The 27,648-nt window shown below is 56.7% G+C and overlaps 1 protein-coding gene across 1 annotated transcript; it reads right to left on the bottom strand.

The window, feature by feature from the left end:
- Positions 1-248: 248 nt before the first annotated feature.
- Positions 249-27,648, bottom strand: KIAA1522 (KIAA1522 ortholog). Its single transcript, XM_047727808.1, is given in 8 exon segments — positions 249-2,437; positions 2,687-4,421; positions 4,423-5,261; positions 5,353-5,469; positions 6,059-6,182; positions 6,473-6,528; positions 6,613-6,783; positions 27,250-27,648. Coding segments are annotated over 8 exon segments (3,300 nt in total). The 5' UTR covers positions 27,485-27,648; the 3' UTR covers positions 249-2,414.

Genomic DNA, 27,648 nt, shown 5'->3' on the forward strand with positions numbered 1-27,648 from the left:
GGCTGTGTCAATTGAGCGCCAGACTTGATTTCTGCTCAGGTCAGGATCTCGGGGTTGTGAGATCAAGCCCTGCATCAGGCTCCGCCCTGGGTGCAGAACCTGCTTAAGAGTCGAGCAAAAAAAAAGCAGAGGCCCCTGTGGGGTCCAGTGCTTCGAGGAGGCAGAAAGCATGTTTTCTCTCCTAATAATGGACCAGACCCTGACCCCAACCCCTGTCCCTCCCCTCTTAAGAAGCAGCAAACCACAGCCAAGTTTTAATCATTTAATTAATACCTTTGAATGAAACACACACAGCTTTTTCATGTGTCTCACTCAGGCTTCAGGGGAGAGGGAATGGATTGTTGGTATAGACATATCAAAGACTCAAAAATTTAAAGAAATATATATATACTTCTCTCTCTAACATTTTATGGAAATTAAAAATCAGAGGCTTTTGGTCTCTCCATTTGCACTAGGTCAAGCTCATTTACCCCAAAGGACAAAGAAGGGTTGCCTCTTCTAGATCCTCCCTTCTCCTTTGTACTCTGTCCCACCCAGTGGGGAAACAAGCTCAGATGTTAGCTGAGGATAAGGAGCTCAAGTAACATTGAGAGGGAAGGGGGCGGGAGCCGGTCAAGAAAACACAGAAGCTGGGCTCCCTCCCACCTCCAGCAGCTCCAGGGCTGCCACCAGGGCCTGCTCTCATGGAGGCTTTGGCCTGGTCTTGGTTCCCAGGGGGTTGGGTCAGGAACTCTGAGCGGAGCAGTGCATACTGACTATCCTTGTTCCCCAGCTCAGCGGGCAGATGCAACAGGTACCCAGCAGCTGCTCTCCCTCACCCAAGGCTTGGGTGACAGCTACAGGGAGACAACAGCAATGAGGGAGAGCCAGAGGAACCTGGGCTCTAGTACCGCATCCCCTATGCTCCCAGCTCTTGTTCTGGAGGAGTTCAGTCTCTCCAGAGCAGCAGCTAAAAGTGAGGTTCCTTGCCAGGCTCAAGCCCAAGTCACTGTTGAGGAAAGAGGATCAGGACAGAAGGGGTGGCCCCGGGCGGGGGGGGGGGGGGGGGGGTGTGCCACACTACTATGGAGGGAGGCGCCAGGGCCAGTGGGGAAGCCAGCTTACCTAGAGAGGTGGCACAGTCTGGAAATAGGTCATTAAAATTCCTAGAGAAGAGATCAGTAGCAGAGGCTGTCGGCTAGGGGGCAATCACCCAGCCTGCTCCCTAGGAGCACTGAACCCCCTCCCCTTCACTGACTAGGGAAGAGTCTGGAATAGAATGCACCTTTGGCTTCCCAGCCTTGTCATTCAGCGTCAGCTCCCCCCAGCAAAACCACTTGTGTTGAAAGGCAGCTAGAGAGAACACGTGCAGAGTAAACAAAGGTCCCAGAATGTCATCTGTAGGGCCAGGTCTGGGCTCAAACAAGTACTCCCCCAGGGGCCACATCCCTCCACCCACCTCCTCGGGACTTCCTGCCCAGCTGGAAAGGACACAGCTTTGCCACATTGCCTCGGAAGTGTTGTGCCTGCCCACCCCAACCTGACTGCGTGGAACAAGGGGCGGATGCTTGGCATTACCAATTGCCCAAGATGTCTCCCAATTCTGTTCTCCCACTCTCGGAAGACAGAGGGCCTGTGGACCTCCCTGCTGGCTCTTCTCCCCCACCCCCATTCGGGCCCTGGCAGTCTGCCACTTCTTATCCCCTGCATGGAGCACCTGGCAGAATGGGAAGGCAAGGAGGGTGGTTGGTGGTAAGTTGAGGCACAGGAGGGCTAATCCCTGCTGCACCTTTTGTGCTTTGGAATTCCACAGCCCCGCTCCTGCCTCCAGCCTGGAGAAGCCTGTGGGGATGTGATGACTCGCCCACCTCCAAGAACTAAGAAATGAGCACGCTGGATCGGAGGGAGGGCACAGATTGGTCCCAGCTATGGGGGGGCTACCAGGGACTGATGCTGCTGCCATGTAAACAGGCCCTCGGAATGCGGCTTCATGGGCCCTGGAAGATGGACATGCAGCTGCTTTTCAAAAGTGCTTTGATTCTGGACTACAGTATGAGCATGATTTGGACATGGGGGAGCGGGGGAGGAAAGAAACTCAAGTGAGGTGCTCTGCTCCCAACTGTGTGGCCTCATCGCCAGCAGGGGGCGCAGCCACCCGCTCCCACCAGCTACCTCCTTCAAGATGAGGCTAAGGCCAAGACAGCAGCAGCGGCCAGAAGGGAATCCATTCAGGGGGAAAAGGCATGAGCTGGACGACTTGGAGGACGGGATCAACACCAGGCTTGCATAAATATCAAAGGCTGTGAAGGTTAAGGCTGCAGGCATCCTCTCTACTAGGTTAAGTGTCTGCCATATCCTCTTGTCCTTGGAGCTGCTCAGGTCCCTGAGATTGTATTCCTGGGATGGGTCAGCAGTGCCAGCGAGGTGCCTGGTGGTCAGACCAGCTCTTTCTGTGGGTCTGCGGCGAGAAAAGGAAGGGACACTCAGCCAGAGGCCTCCCAGCTCGGTTCTGGATGGCCCACGGCACCTCCTCTCCCCCTCCATTGATCAGGGGTGACAGCCTACCATTCCCAGGCAGCCTGAGACCAGAAAAATCTGAAAGATCCAGTGACAAATCCCTAGTAGTGGGACTTGAGGCACCTCTTTGCATCACCAGTGATGGGGACCCCCCCCCCTCACGCACACACACACATACAGTCCACTGTACCTGAGCCAGGCGGGGCCAGCTTCTGCTCCTGGGGCCCCACCAGCTGCATGACACTTCCATTCTCCGCCGGCTCCCCCTTAGTCCTGTTCTCAACATGAAGGATCCCATTGGTGGGAGGGCCAGGAAGAGACTCAGCCCGAGCAAAGGTAGGGGAGGTGGATGGTGGGACCCCCCCAGAGGGCTTGCGGGCCACAGGTGGGGGAGCTTTAGGTGGCTTCTTTGGGGCTTGCGGTGACCGCTGCTCTGAGATGTTCCGAAGTTCAGCCACCAGGTTCCGCTGGAGGTCAGCCTGGGCCTCGGGGGACACTGGCCGCTCCAGCTGCAGCTTCTTGGTGCCCTTGGAGAAGATGAAGCTGGCCATAGAGGCAGGGGACTGGGGAGACCGTGGCTCTGCCTCAGGTGGTCCATTCGGCTGGGCACTCCCAGGGTCCCCGCTGGCTGCCAGACTGGAGGCCTTGAGTCGGACAGCAGCATGGAGCCCTGAGGAGGGGGCAGGCGCCGGGCTGGCCCGCCCCGACAGGGCCCTTCGTAGCGGCTTCTGGGGGGCAGAAGGCCCAGCTGCTGGGGTTGCCGCTCCCACAGGAGCGCCCACAGAGCGCAGCCGCACCATCTGTAGGAGTGAGGGGGTGACCAGGGGCGCACCAGCATCCTCCCGGGGAGCTGCACTGCCTTTGCTGCAGCCCGCTGGTTCTTTCCGAGGGACTTTGGCCACAAGCCCTGGGACAGAACCAGGAGGAGGGGGTGCCGGTGGAGCTGGAGGTGGTGGCTCTGGGGAACCAAGGAGCTGGCTCTGGGAAGAGACAGTAACCGAGAAGGACGAAGCAGCCAGGGATCCGAAGGGCTCTGCGAGGCCTGAAGGGCCTGCTGGCTCAGGGCCAGCCACAGGGAAGAAGGCCTCCTCAGGCGGGGGGAAGTCCGCCATGGACAGGTCCTGCTCCTCAGGTGCAGGAGGCGGGGGTGGGGGCCAGTTGGGGTCTTGGAGGGGCTCCTCTGCAATCTCTGGGGCAGATGGGGCCTCCACCACCTCTGGCTTCTTAGTGGGTGGGGGGGGAGGATGGTAGGATGGAGGCGGGGACGGTGGGGGTGACTTGTCTTTGGAGGCAATGGGAGACTCCTGTGGTGGCATCAGGGATGTCTGTGGCACTGGCAGAGGCTCGGGACCCACGTCAGTGGCAGAGACGGGCCCAGGAACCACAGCAGGAGTAACTGGAGCAGGGGCCGCTAGGTTAGGACTCTTGGACTTGGAAGGGGGTGGGGAGAAGGGTGCAGGCACCTTGGGGTGAGGAGGTATGGCAAACCTATCCCCCAGGGTGGTCGACACCTGTGTACCAGAACGGTCTGAGGGGGCCGGGTCAGAGGACGAGGAACATAGAGACGTCAGAGAGGAGGAGACAGAGGCCCCAGGAGACCGAAGGGAAGTGACACGCTCTGGTTTAGGGGGTTGGACCTTGCCCGGGGAAGCAGGGGGCCCTGTGAGACCCTTGGGAGGGAGGGTAGGGGTACCACTTTGGCTCGAGTACCCACTGGAGGGTGAGAGCGTCCGTTCTGGAGAGCACGGGGGACGCCGGGAGCCACCCGGAGACAAGCCGGGCACCCAGACGCCTGCTGAGTTGGAGGGACAGGGGGCTGCCCCCATCACTTCTGACCCACCAGTGGTGGGCGGCCGGGGCAGCTGCGGCTGCTGCTGCTTCCGTTCGGGCTTGGGCGGCAACCCCAAGAGCCCATCGGGGGCTGCCGAGCCCCTGCTGATGGAGCGAGTAAGTCCGGCGGGGAGGTGGGGGGGGCCGCTTCAGCTTACGTAGGGACACACTCCGGCCGGACAACTGCCCACTGCTGCGAATGCTGGCAGTGTCTGAGGCCTCGGCTGTGCTGCCCCCGCTGGGAGAGCCCCGCCCGCTGCCCCCCTGGGGAGGGGGCGCCACACCACTACTAGCCACAGAGCCCTCCGGCAGGCCCTCAGAGCCACCCTTTGAGGACAGGGTGGAGCCATCAGACACGATGGTCTCGGAGGACTGAGAGTGACTCCAGGTGTCACTGGAGGAGGACGGGTGGCGGCTGCGGGGCCGCGGACTGGAGGCGGAGGAGAAGCGGCCCAGTGAGCGCACAGAGGCCGGGCTGGCGGACAGCAGACTGCAGCGGCTCAGCGTACGCAGGCTGCAGCGGCCCAGGGCCACCACATCTACAGTGGGTGGCAGGACAGCGTGCGGAATCAGTTTTGACAAGTAGGTGGCCTGGGGCGAGATAGACATGGCTGGGCTCAGGGGCTCCGGCGGCCCTGCCCCTCCAGTCAGTCCGGGCACCGCTAGGGACATGGGCCGGGTCACCAGTGGGGGCCGGGGCCCCGTGGACCGCCCAACAAGGGTGTCATCCCGGTAGATGCGGTCAATGTGGCGCTGCAGCATGGCCTCCGCCTCAGCACCAGCCTCGGCCTGTGCCTCCAGCGCCTGCAGAGACACCCGGGCCCCAGTCCCCGAGGCCGGGCCCGCAGGGCGGCCGTCCACTGTGGGGATGCGCACCGCATCCCGAGGACCAGGAGGCCGAAGGGTACCTGGTGCCTCACGCTCGTGCCGCAGGCCTACGAGGGACAGGGAGGACACGGGAGTCAGCAGAGGGTACTGCCGGAGCTCCCCCCATCCCCACCACTGCCCTCCTGCTTGGGGGCTCACCAAGTTCCTTCTGCACATGCTGCGGCAGTCCCAGCACGGTGCTCCGCCTCTCACGGCGCCGCCGCCCCGACTTCCCAGAGGATTTGGAAAATGAGTCATGGGGTCGGAAGGTAGAGCCTAGGGGCCAGTCCAGGGGAGAGAAACCGTTAGAGCAGGTCTCAGGGCACATTCTGCAGAGCGCCTGCTTTCGCAGAATAAGAAGCAAGAGCTCTGCAAAAACAGATTTCCATAATCAAGTAGGCGTGGGCAAAGCGAGGTTAAACAAAGCTACACACTTCTCTGTATGACTTCTGGAAGGCTTTAGAGGCCGAGGATAATTTCCATTTAGCGAACGATTATTATGTGTTAGTCAGCATGCTAAACACTTGGCATTCACTCCGACAACAGAAGTACTCTGATCCTCGTTTCATAGAACATCAAATGAAGATTGGAGTGGTAGAGAGTTGGCCCAAGGTCACCCAGCTGGGAAAAAGCAACACCGGCTCAAACCCAGGTTTCCTGACTTCTGAGTGTCTTGCTTTGCAGTCTGTGTGCATCATGAGTCTCCAAGAAACACAGGATACTGTGTTTCCTGAGTTCACTGACTCACAGAGCCTTGAGGGGTGCTAGAGTAGGAGGCAGAAGGGGAAAGCTACAGGGGCTGGAACCCCAGACAGTGCCCAACACCCCTCGGGCCATCCGAGAATCCTGACTGGCGGGCAGACACCTTTGCGCTGGATCATCTCCGAGCGGATGGAGAGTGCGTCCTCTGCCGTGGAGCTCTCAGCCGTGTAGGATGTGGTCTGGCTGCAGAAGGAGATGCTATCTTCGTCCGGCCCCATCCGGGAAGACTGTTGGGGGAAGAAGGAGATGAGGCCCTGGCCTCAGACCACCCCAGAAGCCTATGTAGGTCTCCTGCTGTTGCCTTTTCAGGGCTCCCCTTTGGAGCTCTGAACTCTGATTTTCCCTGGCTTCACCCAGCACTAAGCAGACACCAGCTGGACTAGCCCGTAGGGGTCATCTAGTCTACCCCTTCACAATACAAGGAAACTGAGATCCAGAAGCGCTCAAAGCCAGACTTGCCAGAGATGAAGCAGGGAGAGAAGAGCAGAATCAGAACTGAGCTGGGGGCCGGGCTCACCTGGATGCTCTGGGTGTCTCCATGGTCCCAGCTGCCCTTATTCAGTTTCTGTTTTTCTGGAAGACACCAGAGAGGTGTATTGGGCTACGCCCCTGACCTTGGGAGGGGAGCCAAGAGTGGTCGTGGACGGGGAAGGTTACCTTGCTGCTGCAGAGAACGGAGCCCCTCCTGGGCCTGTGTGTGCAGCTCTTCCAGGTGAGGCGGCCGCCCGCTGGGGAAGAAGACATTGTCCTGGTGCTCCTCCACTACAGAGCCCGGCCCCTGGCCAGGCCCGCCACTTAGACGTTTGTCACTCTCTGCCTTGGCAGAGCCTATTGGGATGGAGGAGGAAGAGAAGTGAGGCTTGAGAGTGACTGGGTCATGGGGATGTATGGGCCCCACCCACAGTCCCAAGACTACACACAGCCCCCAGAAGTACCCACAGTGCCTACTTCCCCAGTGGTACCACAACTCACACTTCTGAGCTATACACGCAATATACACAGCCCCCATGTTCATATACAAACTCTTCCCAAGTGTGGGAAGACCCAGGGCACACAAGCCCACCGTACAAGCACAGAATTACCACAGGCTTCAGGATGTACACTAACAAACAGCACCCAAGTACAAACACATCAGAAACCAGTATCAAACACGGGGCCCCCCACATATACACACAACAGCCACAGTCCCCATTCTGCACACATACAAACAGTACCCAAATTCACAACTGTATGCACACGCCACTCAGGGCCCGACACAAAGCACCCCAATATATGCACAGCCCACAGCGAATACATTTCTGTTGTCTCCAGAGCCCAAGCTCCACTTTATGGAAACCCAACCACCCCTTTAAAACACACCGCTGGCCCAGGTCCAAGATTTTGTGGGACACTAGGAAGGGCTGTGGGCTAACAGCAGTCCTAACCTAACCAGAATTCCCAGGAAGTCCTGGGAGGAGGGACAAAACAAGACATGGCCTCTGTGTCACCTACTCACCCATGCGGCTGTCCCTTAGTGGAAGGACGGGGAGGGGAGAAGGCGGCCCCAGGGGCCCTGGACCCCCAGACAAGGCAGCCCCAGGCTCTCTTGGGAGAACAGCCCCAGGCATTACCCCCCCTCCCAGAGGCCCCGCCCCTGGTGCCAAGGAGCCAGGGATCCATTACAAAGGATCCTATTACAGGCCCCGCCCATGGGGAAGCTGGTCATCTAATCCTGGGAACGAGGGGCTGTGTCAGCACTCTGCAGCCCCAGCCCCCCTTTAAATGGAACCCACAACATAAGCAAAAGCACAGGGAGGATCATGTGACCTTGGCAGCACCTTGTAGAGGGGCAGGAACAAAACAACCCCTTTAAAGGGCCACACCCCACGATCAGGGTCTTCAGCTCTGACACCTGCCTGTTCCTACCTCCTCAGCCCATTCTTCAACAGCCAGCTCCTGCCCAGGGAACCTGTGGGGAGCCCTCCAAGGTCAGCACTCCTAGGTCTCCTGACAACCCAACCCACTGAGTCTCCCCTAATTCCTGAATTTTACAAGTCGGGGAAACAGGACTGAAAAGGAAAGGCCTTGCCTAAGGTCATCCAGCAAATTAGGGTCAGTGCCAGGACTAAGCTCCAGATTCCCAGAGGGGGCTCCTGAATCACACTCAAAGTGAGGTCCCTCTGTCCTCCCCGTAAAAGTCCAATAAACTCTGGTCCCCGTGTCTTAATCCAGGCCTGAAAGCCCAGTTCCTAGAAGCGGAAAGCAGGAAGATACCTCCCCCCAAAAAACTTCTCCACCGCCCTCCGCCTCTAAACAGCATTTTGAAGAGCATGCCCCAAATTCCAGCAGCACTACTTTCCTCTCTACTCTGCTTCCCACATCCCATCCTCCCACACATCTGACTGACCTGGGGTCACAGGGGGGTGCTCTGTCTCTCAGAACTGAAACATTAGGATGCACCCACTACAGTGGGGGGTACCCCTGGAGGAAGCAGTCTCGACCAAGGGCTGCAGGCTTCAAGGTCAGAGACACCTGGATCCATCTTCCCAAACCCAAGCAAGCAGGGACCAGACAAAGGCAGCGGAAAAGCCGCTGGACAAAGGCACATTGGAGGGCAGAGCAGTCTGGCCTCATTACTGCTCCCCATCCCCCACCCATTACCCTTCCCCGGCCTTGATCCCCCTTTTTACAGAAAGGTCTAGTAAATGGAGGTGTCGGGGTCCCCCCTCTCCCCCTCCCCAGCCACACCTACTCACCCTTCTTCTTAAAGAGCCCGAGGAGCACCGGGAGGCGGCGGCCCAGGAACACCACCATGACTGCGGGCGCCACTAGGGCCGTCCCCTATTCCGACCTCTCCAGAACACCAGGCACCGCCTTCACCATAACCCAGCACCAAGCGGTGCGAGTCGCCCGCCCAGCTGCAAAGCCGACTCCAGGCAAGGGAGGGGGAGGGGCTGCTCTCCTGCTCCTCCGCCCACCTGCGCCACGGACCCCGCCCACCCACCGACCCCGCCCCTCAAGCGGAGCGCAGAGGCAGGTACCATCCCAGATTCTGACGGGGAAACTGAGGCCCAGAGTCTGAAGATGCTTGGCTCTGGTGGAGAGTATGACTAGCAGGGCTGAAGCTACTCAGTCTCTGGGGGCAGGCCGTCCCCAAGCTCTTTTCTAAACAGTCAGGAGCCAAAGCCATGGCAGGGGTCCCAGCTGCCAGATGGATAGTGGAAGAACCACTAGACTACACTTGGCATGATGCCCAACCCCAAGTCCTCTTGGCTGGTGAGGGTCATTCCCTGGAGAAGGAACTCAGAGGTGGAACAGCCTGGCAGAAGCCCAGAACTGCCTGTGATGGCAAGTCCTTTGGCAAAGGAGGGGCACCCTGGAGGGGTGGGAGCCAGCCCAGGACACAGGGCCACGGGGAGGCCAGGGAGACGTCCAGAGTAGAAACACCGTGGCTTGGTGGGAACAACTCCTTGTGTGTATGTTCAGACGCATGCCTTCCCAAGGAATTTCTTCCCACTTTGGTCTTGTGGGAAGCAGCCCAGAGAAGCACTGTGAACTCTCCAAGGTCACACAGCAGAGCCAGGCTTCATGGTATTCCTCTAGTTCCTCCAGCCCAAGATCCTTCCCATTGGCCCCACTCTGTGACTTGGTGACTGTTGGATCACCAGGCAGAGAGAGAACAGAATTAGCCAAAACCAAACAAAATGAAACAAAAACAACCCGGTCATAGGTAAGGGCAGTAAAAATGAGGGGTAGGAGGAGGTAACTGGAGGGAAGTCAGCTCCAAGTTCAAATTCAGCTCCATCACACACAAGTCATAACTTCATATGGAAACAAAACCAATGAACTCCTTATAAGACTGTTGCGCCCATTCATTCAATCAGCAAGTATTTATTAAGCTAGTATGGAGGCTATAGCGAATGGAGAACTTTATCTTGTTCACCTGAACACCTACATCAGGGCCTGTCATTCCGTGAGTTCAATAAACATTTGACAAATACATCAGTGAGGTAGACCCACGGCACAATTTTAGATTAGTTAAGACTGAGGAGCTATGATAGGGAAGGGGGTGCCTCTAGGGGGCATGAAGGAAAGTCTAAGGAAAGGCCATTGGAACCAAGGCCTGCAGAAGGCGAAGGACCCAGCCAGGGCAAGTGCTGGGCACAGAACCTTCTGGAGAGAGACAGCAGCAAGTGGAAAGGCCTCGAGGCAGCAGTGGGGTGGGGGGAGGTGTCTCAGAACAGAAAACGGGGGCCAGAGGGGCGGAAATATGGTGAGCAAGGGAGAGAATGGCAGGACCCAGGTCAGGTGGGGCCCCGGAGATCAGCATGGAAGGTTACTCTGGGTAATGACAGTGCTGAGATCCCCTTGGGCAACTCCAGAAAGAGGAGCTGAGGCTGTGGCAGAGACAGTCTGTAAAGTGCTGTCCCCAAACTCACCTCAGGACACCGCACTCTCACAGCACCTTTCTCCCTGAGTGGCGAAGAATTCACAGTGGCTCCCCTACCGCAAACAAGACCCCTCTGCTGCCCCTTCCCCATTTGCTGCCCCACCCCTCAGAGACCACTCAAGCAGAGGCTGAGCCCTTGCTCTATGGAGAACAAACTTCTGTGCAGCTGGATAGTCCGTAAGGCCACAAATCATTGAAATCCAAACAACAATCCTAAGAAGTAGGCACTTTTATCCCCATTTGACAGATGAGGAAATAGAGGCCAGAAAGGGCAAGCTGGGAAGGGCAAGGTGGCATTTGCCCTGAGGATAACTTGAACCCAAAAACTATGTTGTCTTCTGGTCCAGCTACAAACCTGATCTCCCCTCTGAAGGGGGACCCTATCATCCCCACAAATTCGAGATTTCTTGGCCACATCCTCCCCTAGATCCTCTCTTAGGCCAGACCCATCTGCCCCTTATTAGTCCTGCTCAGACACAAAGAGCAGTAGCCCCACACTTGCAGGGTGATTAATGCCAGGGGCTGGGGGAAGGCAAACAGTCTCTGCCCTCAGAGATCTTACAACAGCCATTCAAGGCAGGTTCTCAAACATACTCTTCCATAACTGATCCTGGACTGGTGCAGCTCAAAGAGCTTGGTGACTTCCCAAGCTCTGGCTGGCTCCTAAACTGACGCCTTTAACCACGCAGGGCACAGTTTTCCTCAGTTCCCCCCTAACCAGGGGAACTCAGGGCTGAGCTCCACTCGGCATACGGGAACAGCAGCTCAAGGTCCCAGTTCCCCAGCTGGCAGTCAGGGCCACAGCTGCAAATTCCCAGAGGATCCAAGGTTCTCACACTTGATAACATCTGGTTGCTCCAGCAACATCCCCCCCACCCCCCCCACACACACAGCTTGGCCAGACAGACCTTGAGGTCTCTCAGAGCCACGCAAGGCTCAGATCCGCACACCTGCAACTTGCTTAGGGAGGGGCTCAGCAACCTGAACCTCAGGTGGCAGGCAGGCTCCTCACAAAGAAACGGGCTGAGAGAGTGGAAGGACCTCACCCAAGGCCACACTTAGAGTCCTTGTTCCAGGACCTTCTGCCCTGGCACAGTCCAGAGGTACAGCCTAGGGCTGAAGCTCACCAACAGCCTCCGCCTCCCCTCCTCCTCCACCTGCCTGAGGAAGGAAGCTTCCAAGATCAGAGAAGACACCTTGCTCTTGGCCACGCCCCTCACATGAAGGGCACACCAGGAAGCACACCGGCCAAGTTCGGAAACTCGGATCTAGTCCACCAGCAGAGGTTCTGGGCGCAGTGACCTCCAAAATGTCCCACTCGCCCCGCCACCCACCCACAGGTACGTGCTCTCAGGACCACATCCACAAAGCATACCCAGGCCAACCGAACCCAGGTCCTCCTCACACAAGCGGGCTGCAGACTCACACAGGGCCCAGCCAGGTGGCTGTGTGTACACAAAGGCAGGTGCATGTACCCACCACTCTGGGGCTTTCCTGAGCCCCAGGGACAGGGAGGAAAGGCGGAGGGAGCCCCCAACCCCCAAGGCCAAGTGCACATTTGTGCACAGGCGTACACACTGTCTTGGCAACATCCTCCACGGGGTGAGGCCTCAACCTGCCCCATTCCAGAGCAAGGGGCGGGGGTGGTGGCGCGCCCACAGCCAGGCTGGCCTGACTCAGGGGAGAGGAATGAGGGGGGAGGGCACAGCAGCCCAGGTGGCCTTGCTCAGGAGCTGGAACCCTCCGGGCCTGGGCCTGACCCCGCTCCCCCACCACCACAGTGGATGTCAGGCCAGCCTGGGAGCCAGGATTCAGAGTGTTCAGAGATACTAAGTCTCAAACCCTCTGTTCTAGTGAACAAACTAGGGCCTTCCAAAAGGAGTGGACCCAGAACACATGGAGACTTTACTCTCTTAGAAACAAGACAAAGGGACATGAACATCACAAAAACCTTCAGGTGAAGGTTTCTTTCTCTTTAGTCTCCCAGGACATCCAACAAGAAACCTGAAAGCCATGTATGACTTCCCTTTTTAATGAGTACAAGGAGGCTCCAGGGAAAGTGACTTGCTCAAGGTCACCAAAACAGGAAGTGGCTGCACCCACAGTCGAACTTGGGTCTCACTCCAGTGCTTTTATGGTCCTAAATCTGAGGAAGTTACGGGATCAGGAGGGCTGCAACCCGAGTTCCTGCCCAAAGAAGGGGACCTCTACACCCCACCTCTACAGAAAGGAAATCCCCCTCCTTCTTCCCTCAGTGGGAAGCCCTGCCCTACAGCAGAGCTGCAGAGCTGACAGGCCGGTTCTAAGGTAAATATGGGGGGGCAGGGAGTGGCCCTGACAAGGAGAGGAGGATCCCAAGCCTCGGGCGCCTGGGGGAACCAGCAGCAGTGCGGGGAGGAATTAGCTACAATAATATTAATAAATGTCATAACGAGTTTCCGTGTCAGTATCTGCTCCTGACAATGACATAATCTCTTTCGGCCAGGGTGCGAGTCTGAATTTCCAAGAGCCCTTTCCTTTGTTCTTTCAAGGCACGATTATCCCTATTTTACAGATGGCTTGAGAGGCAGCCACAATGAAGTCAAGAGAAAAAAGGCTTGGGAGTCAGGAGGTCTGGATTAGAGAGGCCTTGCACGAATGAATCAGCCTCTTTGGGCCTCAACGGGCAGGACTCACACCCACCTCACCGGGTGCCTGGGAAAGCCAAAGGCACACAACCAAGGGCAAACACAAAGTATGGTGCTCAGAGGGAGCTTCCACCTCCCCAGGTGGAGGGATGGGTGAAGGTTGCGCTGAGGCCTCTCTGCCTTTCCACTCACAACACGATAACAAACTCACATTTATCGAGGGCCAACTAATTGAGACACACGTGGTATCACGAAATCCCCCTCGCCATCCAGAGGCACTCACTCAGGGTGAGTGACTAACCTAGGGTCACACAGCCAGTGACTGACAGAGTCAAGGTGTGTGAGCCCAGCTCCGACGGGCTGCCCATGCCTCCAGAGGCCTCCGCTGCACCTGCTTCCAGAGCTCTCCTCAAATCCCAAGTGGCATTAAGGACCATTATTAAGATAAGCTCTGATAAGGGACACTTAACAAGTGCTCCCTATCAGCTCGTCAGTGACCCAGGTGTAACCCTTCTGTTCCAGAAGGAAAGGAATTGCAGGGCCAGACCAGAGACCCCATAGCCCTGGGAGTCAGATTTGAGATCTCCCTGCCCCTCAGCTGCAGCACAATGCAGAGCCAGGCCGTGCCCTTTCCCAAGCCTCAGTGTCTTCATCTGTGAGATGGGAGGGTTGGAGAGCTGATCTCTAAAGGTCCCTCAGCATACAGGGCTCTGTCCCTAGGAGGGTAGTGGTCCCTCACTTTGGGTCAGGGCCTGGGGCAGCAAGGAAATTCACCTTATCTCAGATCCCTCAGACCAGAAAGGGCTGGGCCAGCCCCTTGTCTGGAAGCCCAGGGTTTCCACAATCAAGTCCAGACACATAGTTGGTCACAAGTCTCCTCTAGGAAAGTGGAGGAGAAAGGGAGACGCTGGGGTGGGGGGATGGAGGGGTAAGAGAAGCAGGATTTTTCCCAGCTTTGGGACCTTCCAAAGGCCCCTGGCACTCCAGGTACAGAGGCAGAGGGGAGGGAAGAAAAGAATTCCAGGTGGTCTGACTCCACCAGTGACTCAGTCCATTCCCTCAATCACCTCATCTGCAAGGGGGACCACAGGGATAAGGGTGGGAGGTGGGGGGGAGGGGGACATGTGTATAAACCTCACGGAACAATGTCGGAGAAAAGAGGGTGGTATGCTGGGGGACGTTCCCTGAGCTCCCAATTCACATCTTCCACCAATGCCCCAAACTGCCCAGGACCTGGGGGCCTGGGGAGGAGAGGGTGGGGTTAGATTCCTGAGATCCAAGGCCAAACAATCCCAGCAGGTTACAGGATCTTTCCTGCAGTGAGAAGGCCTCTCCCTGTCCCCCCTTACCCTTCCCTTTCATCCAAGGGCACTGATCCAATGGACCAAGTGGTTCTTAAATCTCAGTTCTCCTCTCATTTCCCACCTGCTCCCTCTCCAAGCCCTTGGGGGGCCTCAATGCCTCGTCCTCAACCCCTGCCCCTCTCCCACAGCACTTGCTTCACTTGTGCTCCCTAAGGAGTCTAAAACCCCGGACCTCAGGCTTTCTCTGCCCAGAGGATCTGCAGGCCCCTCAATCATAAGAAACCCATCTATTGCTAAACTCATTAAGGGCACAGGCTTCAGAATCTGACAGGCTTGGTTTGAATCTCGGTTCAGCTACCTCCTTGCTGAGTGGCCTTGGGCAAGTGACTTCACTTCTCTACGCTCCAGGTTCCTCACCTGTAAAATGGGGACCCTAATGGCTTCTAGCTTGGAAGACTGTTGGGGGACGAATGGATTAACCAATGTAAAGGGTTCAGCCTAGGCCCTTATTTTTAGCTCTGAGTTATTATTCCTGTCACCGTCCCCGAACCAAGCAGCCTCAAGCACAGAGCCTTTACAGCCCTCTCTGGGCCTTATTCCTGATTAATCCCAGGTCCTATCACTTTTGCTACCTCCTCCACAGTGTCTCTCCAGCTGCCACTCCTCTCCACTCCCACAGCCCCCACCCTGTCCCCAGCCCTCACCCCACCACCTCTCCCCTGGATTACTGCAATAGCCTCCAGACTGCTCTCCGGAGCTTCCACTCTCACCACTCCACCCCCAACCTGTCCTGCCTGCACCTGCCCCCGTTCTGGCACCATCTTCCCAACACACCACTTTCGTAGGCTCCTCCCTTGCTCAAACACCTTCACTGGCTCCCTACGGCCTATAGATTCCAGCCCTCTCTGCTGGCCTTGCATTCTTTCCCTCATCTTCTCACAGATGAGTCAAATGGATAAGTACTCAAACCCCAGTCCCATACCTGGGCATGCGACCGCAGAGGCCCAGGTTGGGGAAGCCTTAGGAATCCTCGGCACAAGTAAGACCAAAGGGTTGGAAGTTTGCACTCACAATGGAACTCCTTCTCTTCCCAAGAAAAGGAAGGCGCCTCGACTACATTTCTCTCCAGCCCCCACTCTCAGGTTCAACTCTATGCCTTTGCTCATGACCAATACCAATTTCCCAGAGCTGAAGGGCATTCCTGGTCATCTCATTTAATCGATAATTCAGGACTCATTCCAACCCTGTAGTTATTTCACAGACCAAATTAAGACCATGTCCCCAGTCTTCTAGAACCCCAACCCAAAAGCCTTTTGATATTCCCCAGCCCCCACACTTACTTCTATGTTGCCTTGACATTGCTTTCTGGTTTTTTAGGACCACCTGAAAGCCTGGTTAGTCCCTGAGTTCAGCAGGAACCAAAAGCACAAGGGCTAGTGGGAAAGACTGTAAACAAAGGCCTCTTCATCTCTCTCTCTCCCACCACAAATTGTCACAAGTCCTGACCCACAGTTGGTTCTCAGGAAACCATCAGATTAGTTGTGACCACAGGAGAGCAGGCGGAACCCCAGCCCCACCCCTCGGTGCCAAATCCAAGAAGGGACAGGTGGACACATCCAGGATTTCAGGATTGCCAGGACAGGGAGACTACTGGAAGGTCCTGGAGTTTCTCATCAATCCACCTTCTGAGGAACCCTCAGAGAGCCTACCAGAACTTAATTAACCCTTTCCTGCTGTTACTTTGAGTATGATGATTATTCTTCAAACCGCTACTAGCAAATGACCTTGCACAAGCCGACCTTCTCCAGACCTCAGTCTCTTTATCCACAACGTGGCTAGACAGAACTGTAAGGGTCCCAGAAGTCACCTAAGCTACACCCCCCCCCAAATCCATTGACAGGCCCCTCTGTGGAAGCCACTTCCAGAGAAGTGAAAGCAATTTGCTCAAGGTCACCAGAGCCCATACCGGAGCCACACAGAAAACCCAGACCCCCTAATTCCCAGCCCAGGTTCTTCCTGTCACCCCCTGTGTGGAGGGATGAGATCATCAGGCTCATTTCAGAACCTCTAGGAATGTGGGCCACCCTAGGAAGACACGGGTGGATTCCCTCACCACAGCAGAAAACAACCCCACCTCACTTTCTCCAGAATTCTTTCACTCCCAAAGACTAGAATGAACAGCCGCCTCTGTTGGGAACCCCTTATCTTCCTCAGGGGAAGAGGTAGATCTATCCCCATGCCCCCACCCCATCTCTGGACTCACAAGGTAAGGGAACTAGCCACCCTCCACAGCCCCTCCTCCAGCACCCCTTGGGGCTCTGGGGGATACCCTGAACCGTCGCACCTGCTGGGGAAAACCAGGAATCCTATTTCCCAGCGATAGGGCTGGAGGCCTTTTCTCCATTCTCCCCCTCCACCCACCCCCCACTTGGCAGGAATGTGACCCGCGGAGGGATCCCGCAGCACGCCCGGGAAGGGCTGCGTTCCAGCTCGGTGGCTGCACTGAAAGGGGGGACATGCGGCAGCGATCACGGTGACCGCGGGTGGGGGGAAGGGGGACGAGAGGCAGCGGCAACGCAGGTGGGGGCGGGGAGGGAGCGCAGAGAACCAGTCCGACTCCCGATCACGCCAGATGGAGGCGGCCCGAAGTCTCTAGCCCCTGTTTTCTTGCTTCTCCCCTGCACCTTTGTCTCCCCTCCCTCCTGCAAACTTTCAGCCTGTTGGGGGCTAACAAGTGTTGAGTGTGTATATGTGTACAAGCGCCTTAGGGTCTGCCTTTGAGCCTGAGTGTGGGAGTCTCGTTGGCTGTGCAGTTCTGAACCCGTGTGTACATGTGTGTGCCTAAGCCGCTGGGCAACTGTACCTACATGACTGGTGTGTGTGTGCGATTGTGTGAATCTGCGCGAGGGGTATAATTCGCGTGGTAGCATGAACCGTATACCTAGGGATATGTACCTGTGTCTCGGGTTCTGTGCGTCCTACAGCGATGCGGTGGGTGTGAATGTGTATGTGATTCTGCCTGCATGTCCGTGCATTTGAGTGGGTGTTGTGTGTGGCTGTGAAAATTGTGAACATGTTCGCGTGCCCGCCCGTGGGTATTCGTATGTACGTGTGCTTTTTTGCGCATGTGAGGGGTGGGGTCTGTGCGGGGGATTCCCGGGCCCCCACACTCACACCCACCAAGCCCCGGGAGGGGGCAGCAGCGGTGGCGGCGGCTGCGGCAGGGAGACCCTCCTCCCCGCCTGCCCCGCCCCCACCCCCGGCCCCTACCTGCGGGCCGCTTCGCCGACCGCCCGAACCGCCAGAAGCTGCGGGCCCGGGGGCCGCTGGGGGCCTTCCTCTTGTGGTGTGAGTTGCCCATGGCGGGCGCGGGAGCCGGCGCGGAAAGCCTAGCGCAGCCCAACCAGCCCGGCCTCCGGGCCCGCAGCCCCGGGAGGGAGGCAGAGAGACGCGCGGGCGGCCACCGCAGGCGCCCCCAGCCCCAGCTCAGCCACGCCTCCGGGCTCTGCGGCCAATGGCCGGGCCGGGGGCGGGGACGGCGGAGGGGCGGGGCCTGGCGCGCATCCCGTAGGCTCCGCCCCTCCCAGGACCCGGGAGACCAGCTGAGCCGCTCCACCCAGAGCGCTCGGAAAAGGCCGGTGTGTCCAGGTGGGGCAGGCGGGTGGCCCGCTCTCCCAGCCCAGGGGCCGCCTCTCTTGAGGACTGCAGTGGAGCCCGGAGAAGTCGGAGCAGGGCCCCCGACAGGCGAGATCCGGAGCCCCGCTGCTGCTAGGGCCCACCAGCCCCCACCCCGTGAGTGTAACGCGTCTGTGTATCTCCTGTCTCTGTGCCTGTTGTGTACAAATGTATCGATCTGACTGTACTTCTGTGGTAATCGTGTTCAAAATAACAGCGCCCTTTTATATAGCGCTATGTGCCAGGTGTTAGGATGACTACTTTCATGCCACAAAACAATCCTATAAGGTAGATACTTTTATCATCCCCATTTTACAGATGGGGAAATTGAGGTTCCATGAAGTCAGCTGACTCGCCCAAAGTCAAAGAGCAGTAAGCTGCAGAACTAGGACTCAGACCCAGACTGACTCCAATACCCCCTGCCCATGCTACTACCCTTCCAGTTTATCTGTGCCTGTGCCGGTAACTGGGCCTTGGTAATTGTGTGCTTGAATGTGGCTGTGTAGTTGTGTACCTGTGTATATGTTATCTGTGACCCTGAACGCTTGGATCTCTCTGTGTGATCATCTGTGTGTGTGACTGTGTGCCTATATCCACAGGGAGTCTTTTCAAATGTCTGGCTGTGTGCTTTTGCCTATCTGCCTGTGTAATTGTGACTGGCTCTGTCATGCTGTGTCTGCGAGTGTTAAGTAATGGAGTATGTAGGTAAACTATGTGAAAAGCCACCCATATCTGTGTGCCCCTCACTCATCTCCCCCCGTATAAGTTTTTCGGTTTTCAAACCTAGGCCAGGCTTCACCTCTTCCAGAAACCTTCCAGGCTGCCAGGCTGTCCTCACCTCTATGTCCTCACAAGTGCCCTTGTGCCCAGAGCCCAGCAGCCTGGGAAGTGACTCTCCTTTACCATTGCTCTGCCCTGTCTCCAACAAGGGGCAGGGTGGTGTAGTTGGGCTAGGAGTCTAGAGCCCTCAGTTCTAAACCCCGCTGCTCATCCTTTCTGCCACCTGGGCCAGCCCCTCCACTACACTGTGCTGCCTCTTGTGCCCAGTAGCTCCAGGGCACACCATCCCTACCTGCAAAATGGGGGAGTCAAAACTGGTCCCCACCCTCCCTGAGGCCCATGCCTTGCTAAGTGTGAGGTTAACAACAATGCAGTCCCTGAGGGAATATATTTTATTCATCCGTCTGGGTCCAGAAACATTTGTCAAACATAAACCATGTACCAAACGGTGTGTACCAGGCACCTGCTCTGCACCGAATAGAGGGTCCTAGCATCAAAGCTGGAAGAGACCTCGAAGTATCTGCTAGCCCAATTCCCTTAGTTTGCAGAGGGGGCCCATAAAGGGGAAAGGTAGTGCAGAGGAGCAGAAAGCACACTTGAAGATAACATCCAGACCTCTTGGCATGAGTTGGGCAGGTATGCAAAGAGCTTCAAGGGATGTCCGGAGGGTATAGCCGGTGCCTTGGCCTTTGCAAGAGGCCTTGCAACAACTGCCCTGCCCCCAGTTCAACCTCATCTCCCGCCACACCCCTACTTCTTGCCACCACCCCAACCTCCCACTATACACCTCCATGCTTCTTCCTCCTCCACCTTTACCTGGAAGATTCCGCCTCAATACCCTGCTCGACAGTCTGTTCCTCCAGGAAGTCTTCCTTGCACCCCTCCTCCTGCAGCTCAACCCTCTGTGCTCCCACTGGCACTAGTGCCGCCCTCTGATAGAACCGATCACACCCCAGAGCCTCCCCGGCACCCTGTGTAACACCATCCCAACACTTGTCTCAAGACAGCAGTACCTTTTGGTCTCTCCCTTTCCAACCAGAAAACCAGTTCAAAACAGTGATCGCCTCCCTCCACTTAGTAAGCCCAAGCATAGCACAGTGTGGGGCACACAGCAGGCACGCTGTGGTGTTGAATAGAAGCTGGTGGAAGCAGAGGCAGTGCGGCTCACCTGCTGGCGGAGGTGGTGGTGATGTTGGTTACGTTCTGGGAGAGGTGAAGAGGCTCGGGCAGGAGAGTCCCAGTCTCTCTCACGTTCTTTCACTACAGAGGCTATGTGGACTTCAGGATCCTAGAGGAAGAGTACTGCCCCCAGCCAAGAGCGTAAGAGAGCCCAGGGTAGGACCGTGGGAAGAAGGGAACTTGTATGGAAGACTAGAACTCCTGGAAACCACAACATTGGACTTGAGTGCCTCCTGACTTTCTTGGATGGTGGTGAAGACCTGGCCCAGCCAGAAGCTTGGAGGAGAGGGCTGTCCTAAGCAGACAGGAGGCCCGACCTGCAGCAGCCTCCTGGGAATTATGCACTTTGCCAGAAGATTTGGGGCTTAAACCCTTTGCAAGCTGAGCTGTCTCTGTCCCCCTCAATCACAGGGCTGGGCACCCTGTGAGTAGAGCTGACAACCTTTGATGAACCAGCCCCCGAGGGCAGGAGACACAAAACCAGAGAGACAGTGGAGTGTAACAGTAGGAGAGTGGGACAGTGATTTCACGCTCCCGCCCCAGGAAACTGCTGCCACCTACTTCTCCCCCAAGTCGGCCAAGGGGCTGGAGGTGGCCATGAGGTCTGCCGGGTCTGCAGACATGTGGACAGAAGGTGAAGGTGTGGATACCTGCTCTCCCCACCCCAGCACCTTCACCGTGGCCCAAACAATATACAATGCCTCCTCTCATTCGTTTTCATCAGCATGTGACAGCCCAGGAGCAGCTGAGACAACTTTGAGGGTTGGGGACAGGGGGATTTCCGGGGGACAGCTGGGTAAGGGGAGGCACTCCCTCTGCCCTCTTCTGACAAGAGCGGAGATTTTTCTGTCCACAGGATTTAGCCACACCAGTTCACCAAACCTTGCTGGCAGCCCTGCTTTGGGGGCAGGAGAGGGACAGAACTGGGGGTGGGGGGGGCAGGGGAAGGGCTCATCCTAGCCTGAAGGGGATTTCCAGAAAGCTGGGCTGTGTGCCATGGGTGGGGATTTGAGGCCTCCACGAGGAGGGAGGGAGCAGCAGTTGGAATGAGCCCCTGAAGGTGTTGGAGGTGAGGGAGGGGATGGAGGCCTTCTTGGCCTCAGTTCCTGCTCATCTCCTCCTAGTAGAGACACCTCTCTGGCATGGGATTTTCCATTTGAAGTCTGAACAAAGGAGTAGGGAAGCTGAGGTCAGCCTAGCAGGTGAGGGCTCCTACTCCACCTCTGATGCTGGCTGGCTCTATGACCTTGAACAAGACACTCTGTCCTCTGGGCCTCAGCTGCCCATCTGTATGTGCCATGAAGGCAGCCTGTGGCATCTCAGGCCATCTACTCTGAGCATCTAGGATCAGCAGATGCCCATGCTCTGGGGCCCATGTCGGATCACCCACCTATTACCCAAAGCTACTCTGCGCCAGGCCCCGTGCTGGGCATGGTTGGGGGAAAGGACCATCAACCCAGCTCCTGCCCTCAGGCTGTTCAGAACAGTGAGGTATGGCTATTCCTGTACCCACAGAACCCAGCCAGCCAGGTGGCCCCAGCCCCTTGCAGGAGCCTTGCCTGACTCCAGCACTGCAAATCCCTCCACTCCAGCTTCCCCTCACCCTTCCATTTTAGTTCATGTGTCACCTCCTCTGGGAAGCCATCCCTGATGTCACCCCTGGGATCACTATGCTCCCTCCTTTGTCACACTACTTGACCCTTAATTATCTGTTCAGTGTCTGGCTCCTCCCCCAGATTGTGAGGTTCATGAGGATTGGGACCTTGGCTCTCATTCATCCCCAGGACAATGTCTGGCACATAGTAGGTACTTATTACCTAAAATTAAATACTTACTAGTATGTTGAAATACATTAGTGAGGCTCCCTCTCCCCGACCCCTTCGCAGGGGCCTGGAGGAGCTGGACACAGATTCCTCTGTGGAAGTCACACTCCCACTGGATGTATCCCACAGCAGAGGTAGCCCTACCCCAATAACACTGGTCCAGGCCCCAGGCTAAGGACACTGAGATGCCCTACCCAAGAAGGTGGCCAGAAAAACAGACCATCCAATTTCAAATCCCTTAAGCACCCTGCTCTAGCGTGGAGGGAGTACTTTCACTGGGGGCTCTGCCAGAGATGATGACGCTGGCGCCAGGCCTTGAGAAATGAATAAGGGTTCAGTGGATAGAAAAGCAAAGGGGAGCACACCCTAAGTAAGGGAAATGGTGCATGCGATGGCATGGAATGTGGAAGTACATGGAGTGTTTATTGAAAAGCAAACAGAGGGGCGCCTGGGTGGTGCCGCCTGTTAAACATCTGACTCTTGATTTCAGCTCATGGCACGATCTCAGGGTCCTGAGATGGAGCCCTTCGTGGGCTCTGTGCAGGGCATGGAGGCTGCTTAGGAGTCTCTCTCTCTCCCTCGGCCCTCCCCCCATCCCCTAAAGGAAGGAAGGAAGGAAGGAAGGGAGGGAGGGAGGGGGAGAAAGAGAGGAAAGAAGGAGGGAGGGACGGAGAGGAAGGAAGAAAGGCAAGCAGACACTATGCTGCCCTTAGACAGGCAAAGTGTCCATTACCCAAAGTGCCTTTGAGTCCTCACTTTGTTTTAAAAGAGCTAAAGAGGGGCACCTAGGTGGCTCAGTCGGTTAAGTGTCTGCCTGCCTGTGGCTTGGGTCATGATCTCAGGGTCCTGGAATGAAGCCCTGCATCAGGCTCCCTGCTGAGTGGGGAGTCTGCTTCTCCCTCTGCCCCTCACCCCGCTAGTTCTCTCTCTGTGTCTCAAATAAATACAATCTTTTAAAAACTTAAATTAAATTTAAAAATAAAAGAGCTGGGTGCCTGGGTGGCTCAATCATTAAGCTTGGCTGCTTTCAACTCAGGTCATGATCCCAGGGTCCTGGGATCGAGCCCTACGGGAGGGGGCTCTCTGCTCAGCAGGAGCCTGCTTCCTCTCCCGGCCGCTCCCCCAGTTTGTGCTCTGTCAAATAAATAAAATCTTTTAAAAAAATTTAAAAAATAAAATAAAAGAGCTACACAGGCCCCTTCCTCAGCAGAGGGAGATGGCTTTCTCTCCGCCCATCCTACCATAACATCCAGGCCCCTGGGGCCCAGTGTCTTGTCCCTGACCGGCCAAAAGGCAGACTCTCCTTTCCTGAGCACAGCTCCCACCCTTATGGCCCCACCCCATTCTCAATCCAGAATTCTAGAACCAGAAAGGCTCTCAGAGGCCATGAAACCCCGTCTTTGTCAAGACAGGGTACATGTGGCCCACTGTGGGGCAGAGCTCAAACTTAGGAGTCTCTCCAAAACCCCACACCAAGGACAGTGCCTCCTGAGTGAGTGGCCAGAGTCGTTCAGGTTGAACCTGCTGGACTTCAATTCTTTCAGTCCTGAAGCCACCGGCGCTCTGACACCCCTCCCCGCCAGCCACTGCCCACTGCCCAAGAGGAACCTTCAGGAGAGCTACACACTCCCACAGTGGTTACTGGTCCCTGCTCTCCAGAGTCAGAAACATACCTAGCCTCACACTGTTTGGTTTCAAAAGCATGGCCTTGGAAAAAACAAAAAACAAAAACAAAAACAAAAAACAAAAGCATGGCCTTAGGAGGCAGACCGAGACTCTCTATCACAGCCACGCAGTGAACATCATCGCCATGCAGGTGGGGACCTTGCCTGTCCTGTCCCAGGTATTCACCTTGCCCTGAACGGTGCCTGACATGACATAATAAAGAACATGCTTTTTCAAACAAATGAAGCCAAGAGACCCTGAACAACTTACTTTCAACCTGTTTTCTCACCTAGAAATGGTAATAACTGCCCACCTCCCAGGTTGTAGTGAGGACAAAGGAAAACATTCGTGAAAATGCCCAGCCAGGGTCTGACACATGGCAGCCTTCATGTTACTTCTTCAAATTAGCCAGCACCCGGGGCACCTAGGTGGCTCAGTTGGTTGAGCACCTGACTCTTGATTTGGCTTGGGTCATGATCTTGGGGTTGTGGGTTCAGTGCCTGCTTGGATTCTCCCTCTCCTCTCCCTCTTCCCTTCCACGCTCGCTCTCTCTCTCTCTCTCTCTAATAAATAAATAAATAAAATTACCCAGCACCCTTCCCTCCTTCTACACTCTGCTCACCACCTGCAGGCAGCCTCCCCTAGTTATCTACTGGGCTCCAGTCCTGGCGTCTGTCCCAGAAACACTTCCTCCCCACATACTTGTCTGGAGTCCAGGTGATATTTCTGGAAAATATGGATTCTTATTTGTTTGCCTTTTCTTATGCCTGAGTCTTTTGTTGGACAAGGGTAAGAGCCCACCTTCCATGGCTACTCCCCCTCAATCATCACCATCACGGCCATGGGTATCTGAGGTATAGCCAAGAGTGGATTTCCAAACACGGAGCAGCTAATGTCCAAGTCCTCAGCACCACAGCCGCAGAAACCTGCTCCCATCTAGACCATTCTCCACAGTTCACAAAGCACTTGCATCTCACTTATCTCATTTGACCCCTGAAACACCCCCTGTAAAGCCAGGATTTATTTTACAGATCAGGAAACTGAGGCTTAGAGGGGCTCCCGATCTGCCGGCGTCACAGGACCTGGGAGGGGCGGCATAGTTGTCCTGTCAGCCTCTGAGCCCATTCCCTCCAGACTAGGTCCATAGAGCGCAGGGGAAGGTGACAGTAAGAGCGAGCCCTTCATTTCCGTGATGATTTCACATTCCTCTAACTTCCACATTCGCTCTTATGAGAATCTTGCGGAGACAGAAATCTTGGGAGTCACGAACCCACCAAGGCAATGCCCAGCCAGAGAGTCTCATTCCCTGAGATGTATGGAATCAGTGTGCCCAAAGAGAGGCTGCTGCCCAACCTCACGGGACTTGCTGGTGACTGAGCCAGGATGTGAACCCTTATTTGCCTGACTCTCCCAACTCCTCCCACTCTGTCAGCTGCCCTCACTTCTCTCTGGGCCTTCTGCCATCTGCAGAATGGGTTGGATAAGAAGATCTTTCAACCTTTCCTGCCGATCTGGGTCCCACCTGCATGTCCTCTTCATGAAAATGGGACCAGTTTTGGAGGAAGATGGTTTGAGTTCGAATCCCTGTTTGGGCAAAAGAAGCACTCACTGTCCCTGAACCTCAATTTTTTCATCTGCAAATGGGCTTGAGTGAGCTAATGGATACAGGGTTCCCACTCCCAGCACATTCAGAATAATCAGTAACTGTCAGATTTCCTCCCATTTCTTTTTTAAGTCTGTGCAGGGCGGTCCTGGAAGACAAGGGCTCAAAATTCTACTCCAAGCTCAGCTTTCCCAACTTACTGTAGAGAAGTCGGATTAGGGGAGCCACGACCTGCGTCTGAGAGACTGGAATGGAGGAGCTTCGCAGCAAAGGCGCCTGACCTCTCAGGAACTTTCTGTGTATTCCTCCTTCCCATCTTCCCCAGTCTCCATTCTGAACATTTTCCCCAGAAAGAGTTAAGCCTTCTTTGGGTTTCCCCTTCCTGACCAGCATTGCCAATGGAGATTAAAGAGATCAGATTTATTTCTCTTAATAAACAGAAAAGAAGTTGGGCCAGGCAGGTGACAAGGAAACAATTGGAATAATAGGAGGCTGGAGCAAAAGGGAGCAGGACTTCCTCTAGTCAGACCTGGGGCCACCCCCAGACCGGGAGAAACAACAGCCAGGGGCAGGGAGGTGGTTCCTAGGCACGTGGGCTCAAATCGGGCCACCTGCTGCCCAATGCTACCAGATACCTAACACGATGCAGGGGGAGGCCTACCCATGGGCCCAATGACCCCAGCCCAGGCTGCTGGAGCAGGGACATACAGGGTCAGCTTTTCCAGCCCCTACCTCCAGGCTGGTCTCCAAGGGGGAAAGGGTCCACTGCCCTGGGGTACACCACCGGCCTTCTATCTCCAACCCTGCCTGTCTAACCAGAATCCATCCTGCTGCAATTCTGACCCATGCCCTCTTGAGATGGGGAGGACTTCTGACTGAATCCCAGTGGGACAGCCTTAGGAGAGCCTCTGCATGGAGCTGGGAGTGCAGAGCCCTGAGAAACACCCTTTATCCAAACTCTCCCTTAGGGCTTGGCCCAGTCATCCCTGCCCCAGCACCCTGACTTTTTGCGTGCCTGGGCCAAAGGCCCTCATCCAAAAGGAAGGCCCGGCCGGATGCAATCACACAAGAGGCTTTTCACTCTCTTCCTGACCCCTCAACCGTTCCTTCTAATTCTCCTGCAAAGGAGGGGGTTAAAGGACACTGGGAGGGTAAACATGGAATGGGATGGGCCCCGCACACACCGCCATTTCCTCACCTCGGCACTGCAGCCCAAGCCAGAGGAAAGGTAGACTTCAGCAAGACAAGCCCCAAGGGAGCTCCACCCTCTTGCAGACTCACGCCCTACCCCCCAAACGGGAGTTAGAAACAGAGGGGGAAATGAGAAAAGAACCAAGCAAGTGCCCAAAAGGAAAGTGACCCCAGCAGGGATGCACCAAATCAGCCACCCCTTCCCTACCCCTCAGGCTGCCCACCCATCAGGCCAGAGAGAGCCCAGAGGCAAGGAACTGACTGTTGTATTTTAAGTACCCATCCCACCACAGCTCAGGTACAGGCTCTTCATTAATTTGAGCCTCAGTTTCCCCCATCTGTAAGCATGCTTCCATCACTGGCCTGTTTCTACCAGGGCTGGGGAACGAGTGATTGGGGGGGGGGGGGGGCGGGGTGCATGGTGGTTCTCATCCGTGAGCTCACCACCCCAGGAGGTAGGTGTTTGAGTTTGGCCCCCGGGAGTGGTGAGGGGGGCCAGGTGGGAAAAGCTAACAGCAACACCTTAAGAGCCTAAAGCAAGCTGTGCCCCACGTTGGGTCCTTTGTGGGGCTGAAACACTTTGAGAGCGCAGTTGACCTTCTGGACCTGGAGGAATCCCCACCAGAGACGCAAGGCCACTTGCCTCTCCCATGGGCCCCAGGCCAGAGCCAAGTCTCTGACCCCCTGACTCAGCAGAGGGCAGAACCTGGATGAGCCTGGGGGAGGGGGGATTGCCTCACCGTCCCAAGAGCCAGACTGCCAGCACTTCCTGCTCGAGCCCGGAGATTCCTGTCCCAGCTAGGGGTCCCTTCCCCCTAGAATGGGGTCGGGCTGAGTCTGGGAAATGCGGGGAGGCGGCATAGAATGGGAGTGCTCGAACTGAGTCCCCGGCTCTCCGCTCCCCCGGCCCCGGCGCCGAGGGGTTCACCCCTCCAACACGCCCCGGACCCCCGGCGGAGCCACCCCGGCCGCAGCCTCGGCGCCGCCGGCGCGCAGCCCAGGTGCCCCGCCGCCTTACCTCGGTCTTTACCCTTGGCCCTCCTGGCCTTGTCGTCCGCCTTCTTGGCCCGGGGGGCGGCCGATTCGGCGCCCTCCGCCCCCGCCGCCTTCTTCTTGCGCCGCTTGCCCCGCAGCCAGCTGAACGCGCGGCGGAGGCCGGACGAGCCGGAGCGGGACTTCTTCCTGCGCGGGGGGCCGCCCGGGCCCCCCGGCTCTTCGGCCGCAGGTGCGGCGGGGGGCGCGCGGGCAGCCATGGCGCGGCGGGCGGACCTCGGCGGGGGTCAGGCCCCCTGCGGCCGGGCATCCATGCGCGGCTCGGGCGCGCGGGCAGGCGGCCGCCGCGGGGAGACGCGCCGGCGAAAAGTTTGGGCGGCGGAAGCGCAGCCCGCGGGGAGCGGCCAGGCGGCTGGAGCCGCGC

The sequence above is a fragment of the Lutra lutra genome, chromosome 4, assembly GCF_902655055.1.
Source record: "Lutra lutra chromosome 4, mLutLut1.2, whole genome shotgun sequence".
Taxonomy (NCBI): domain Eukaryota; kingdom Metazoa; phylum Chordata; class Mammalia; order Carnivora; family Mustelidae; genus Lutra; species Lutra lutra.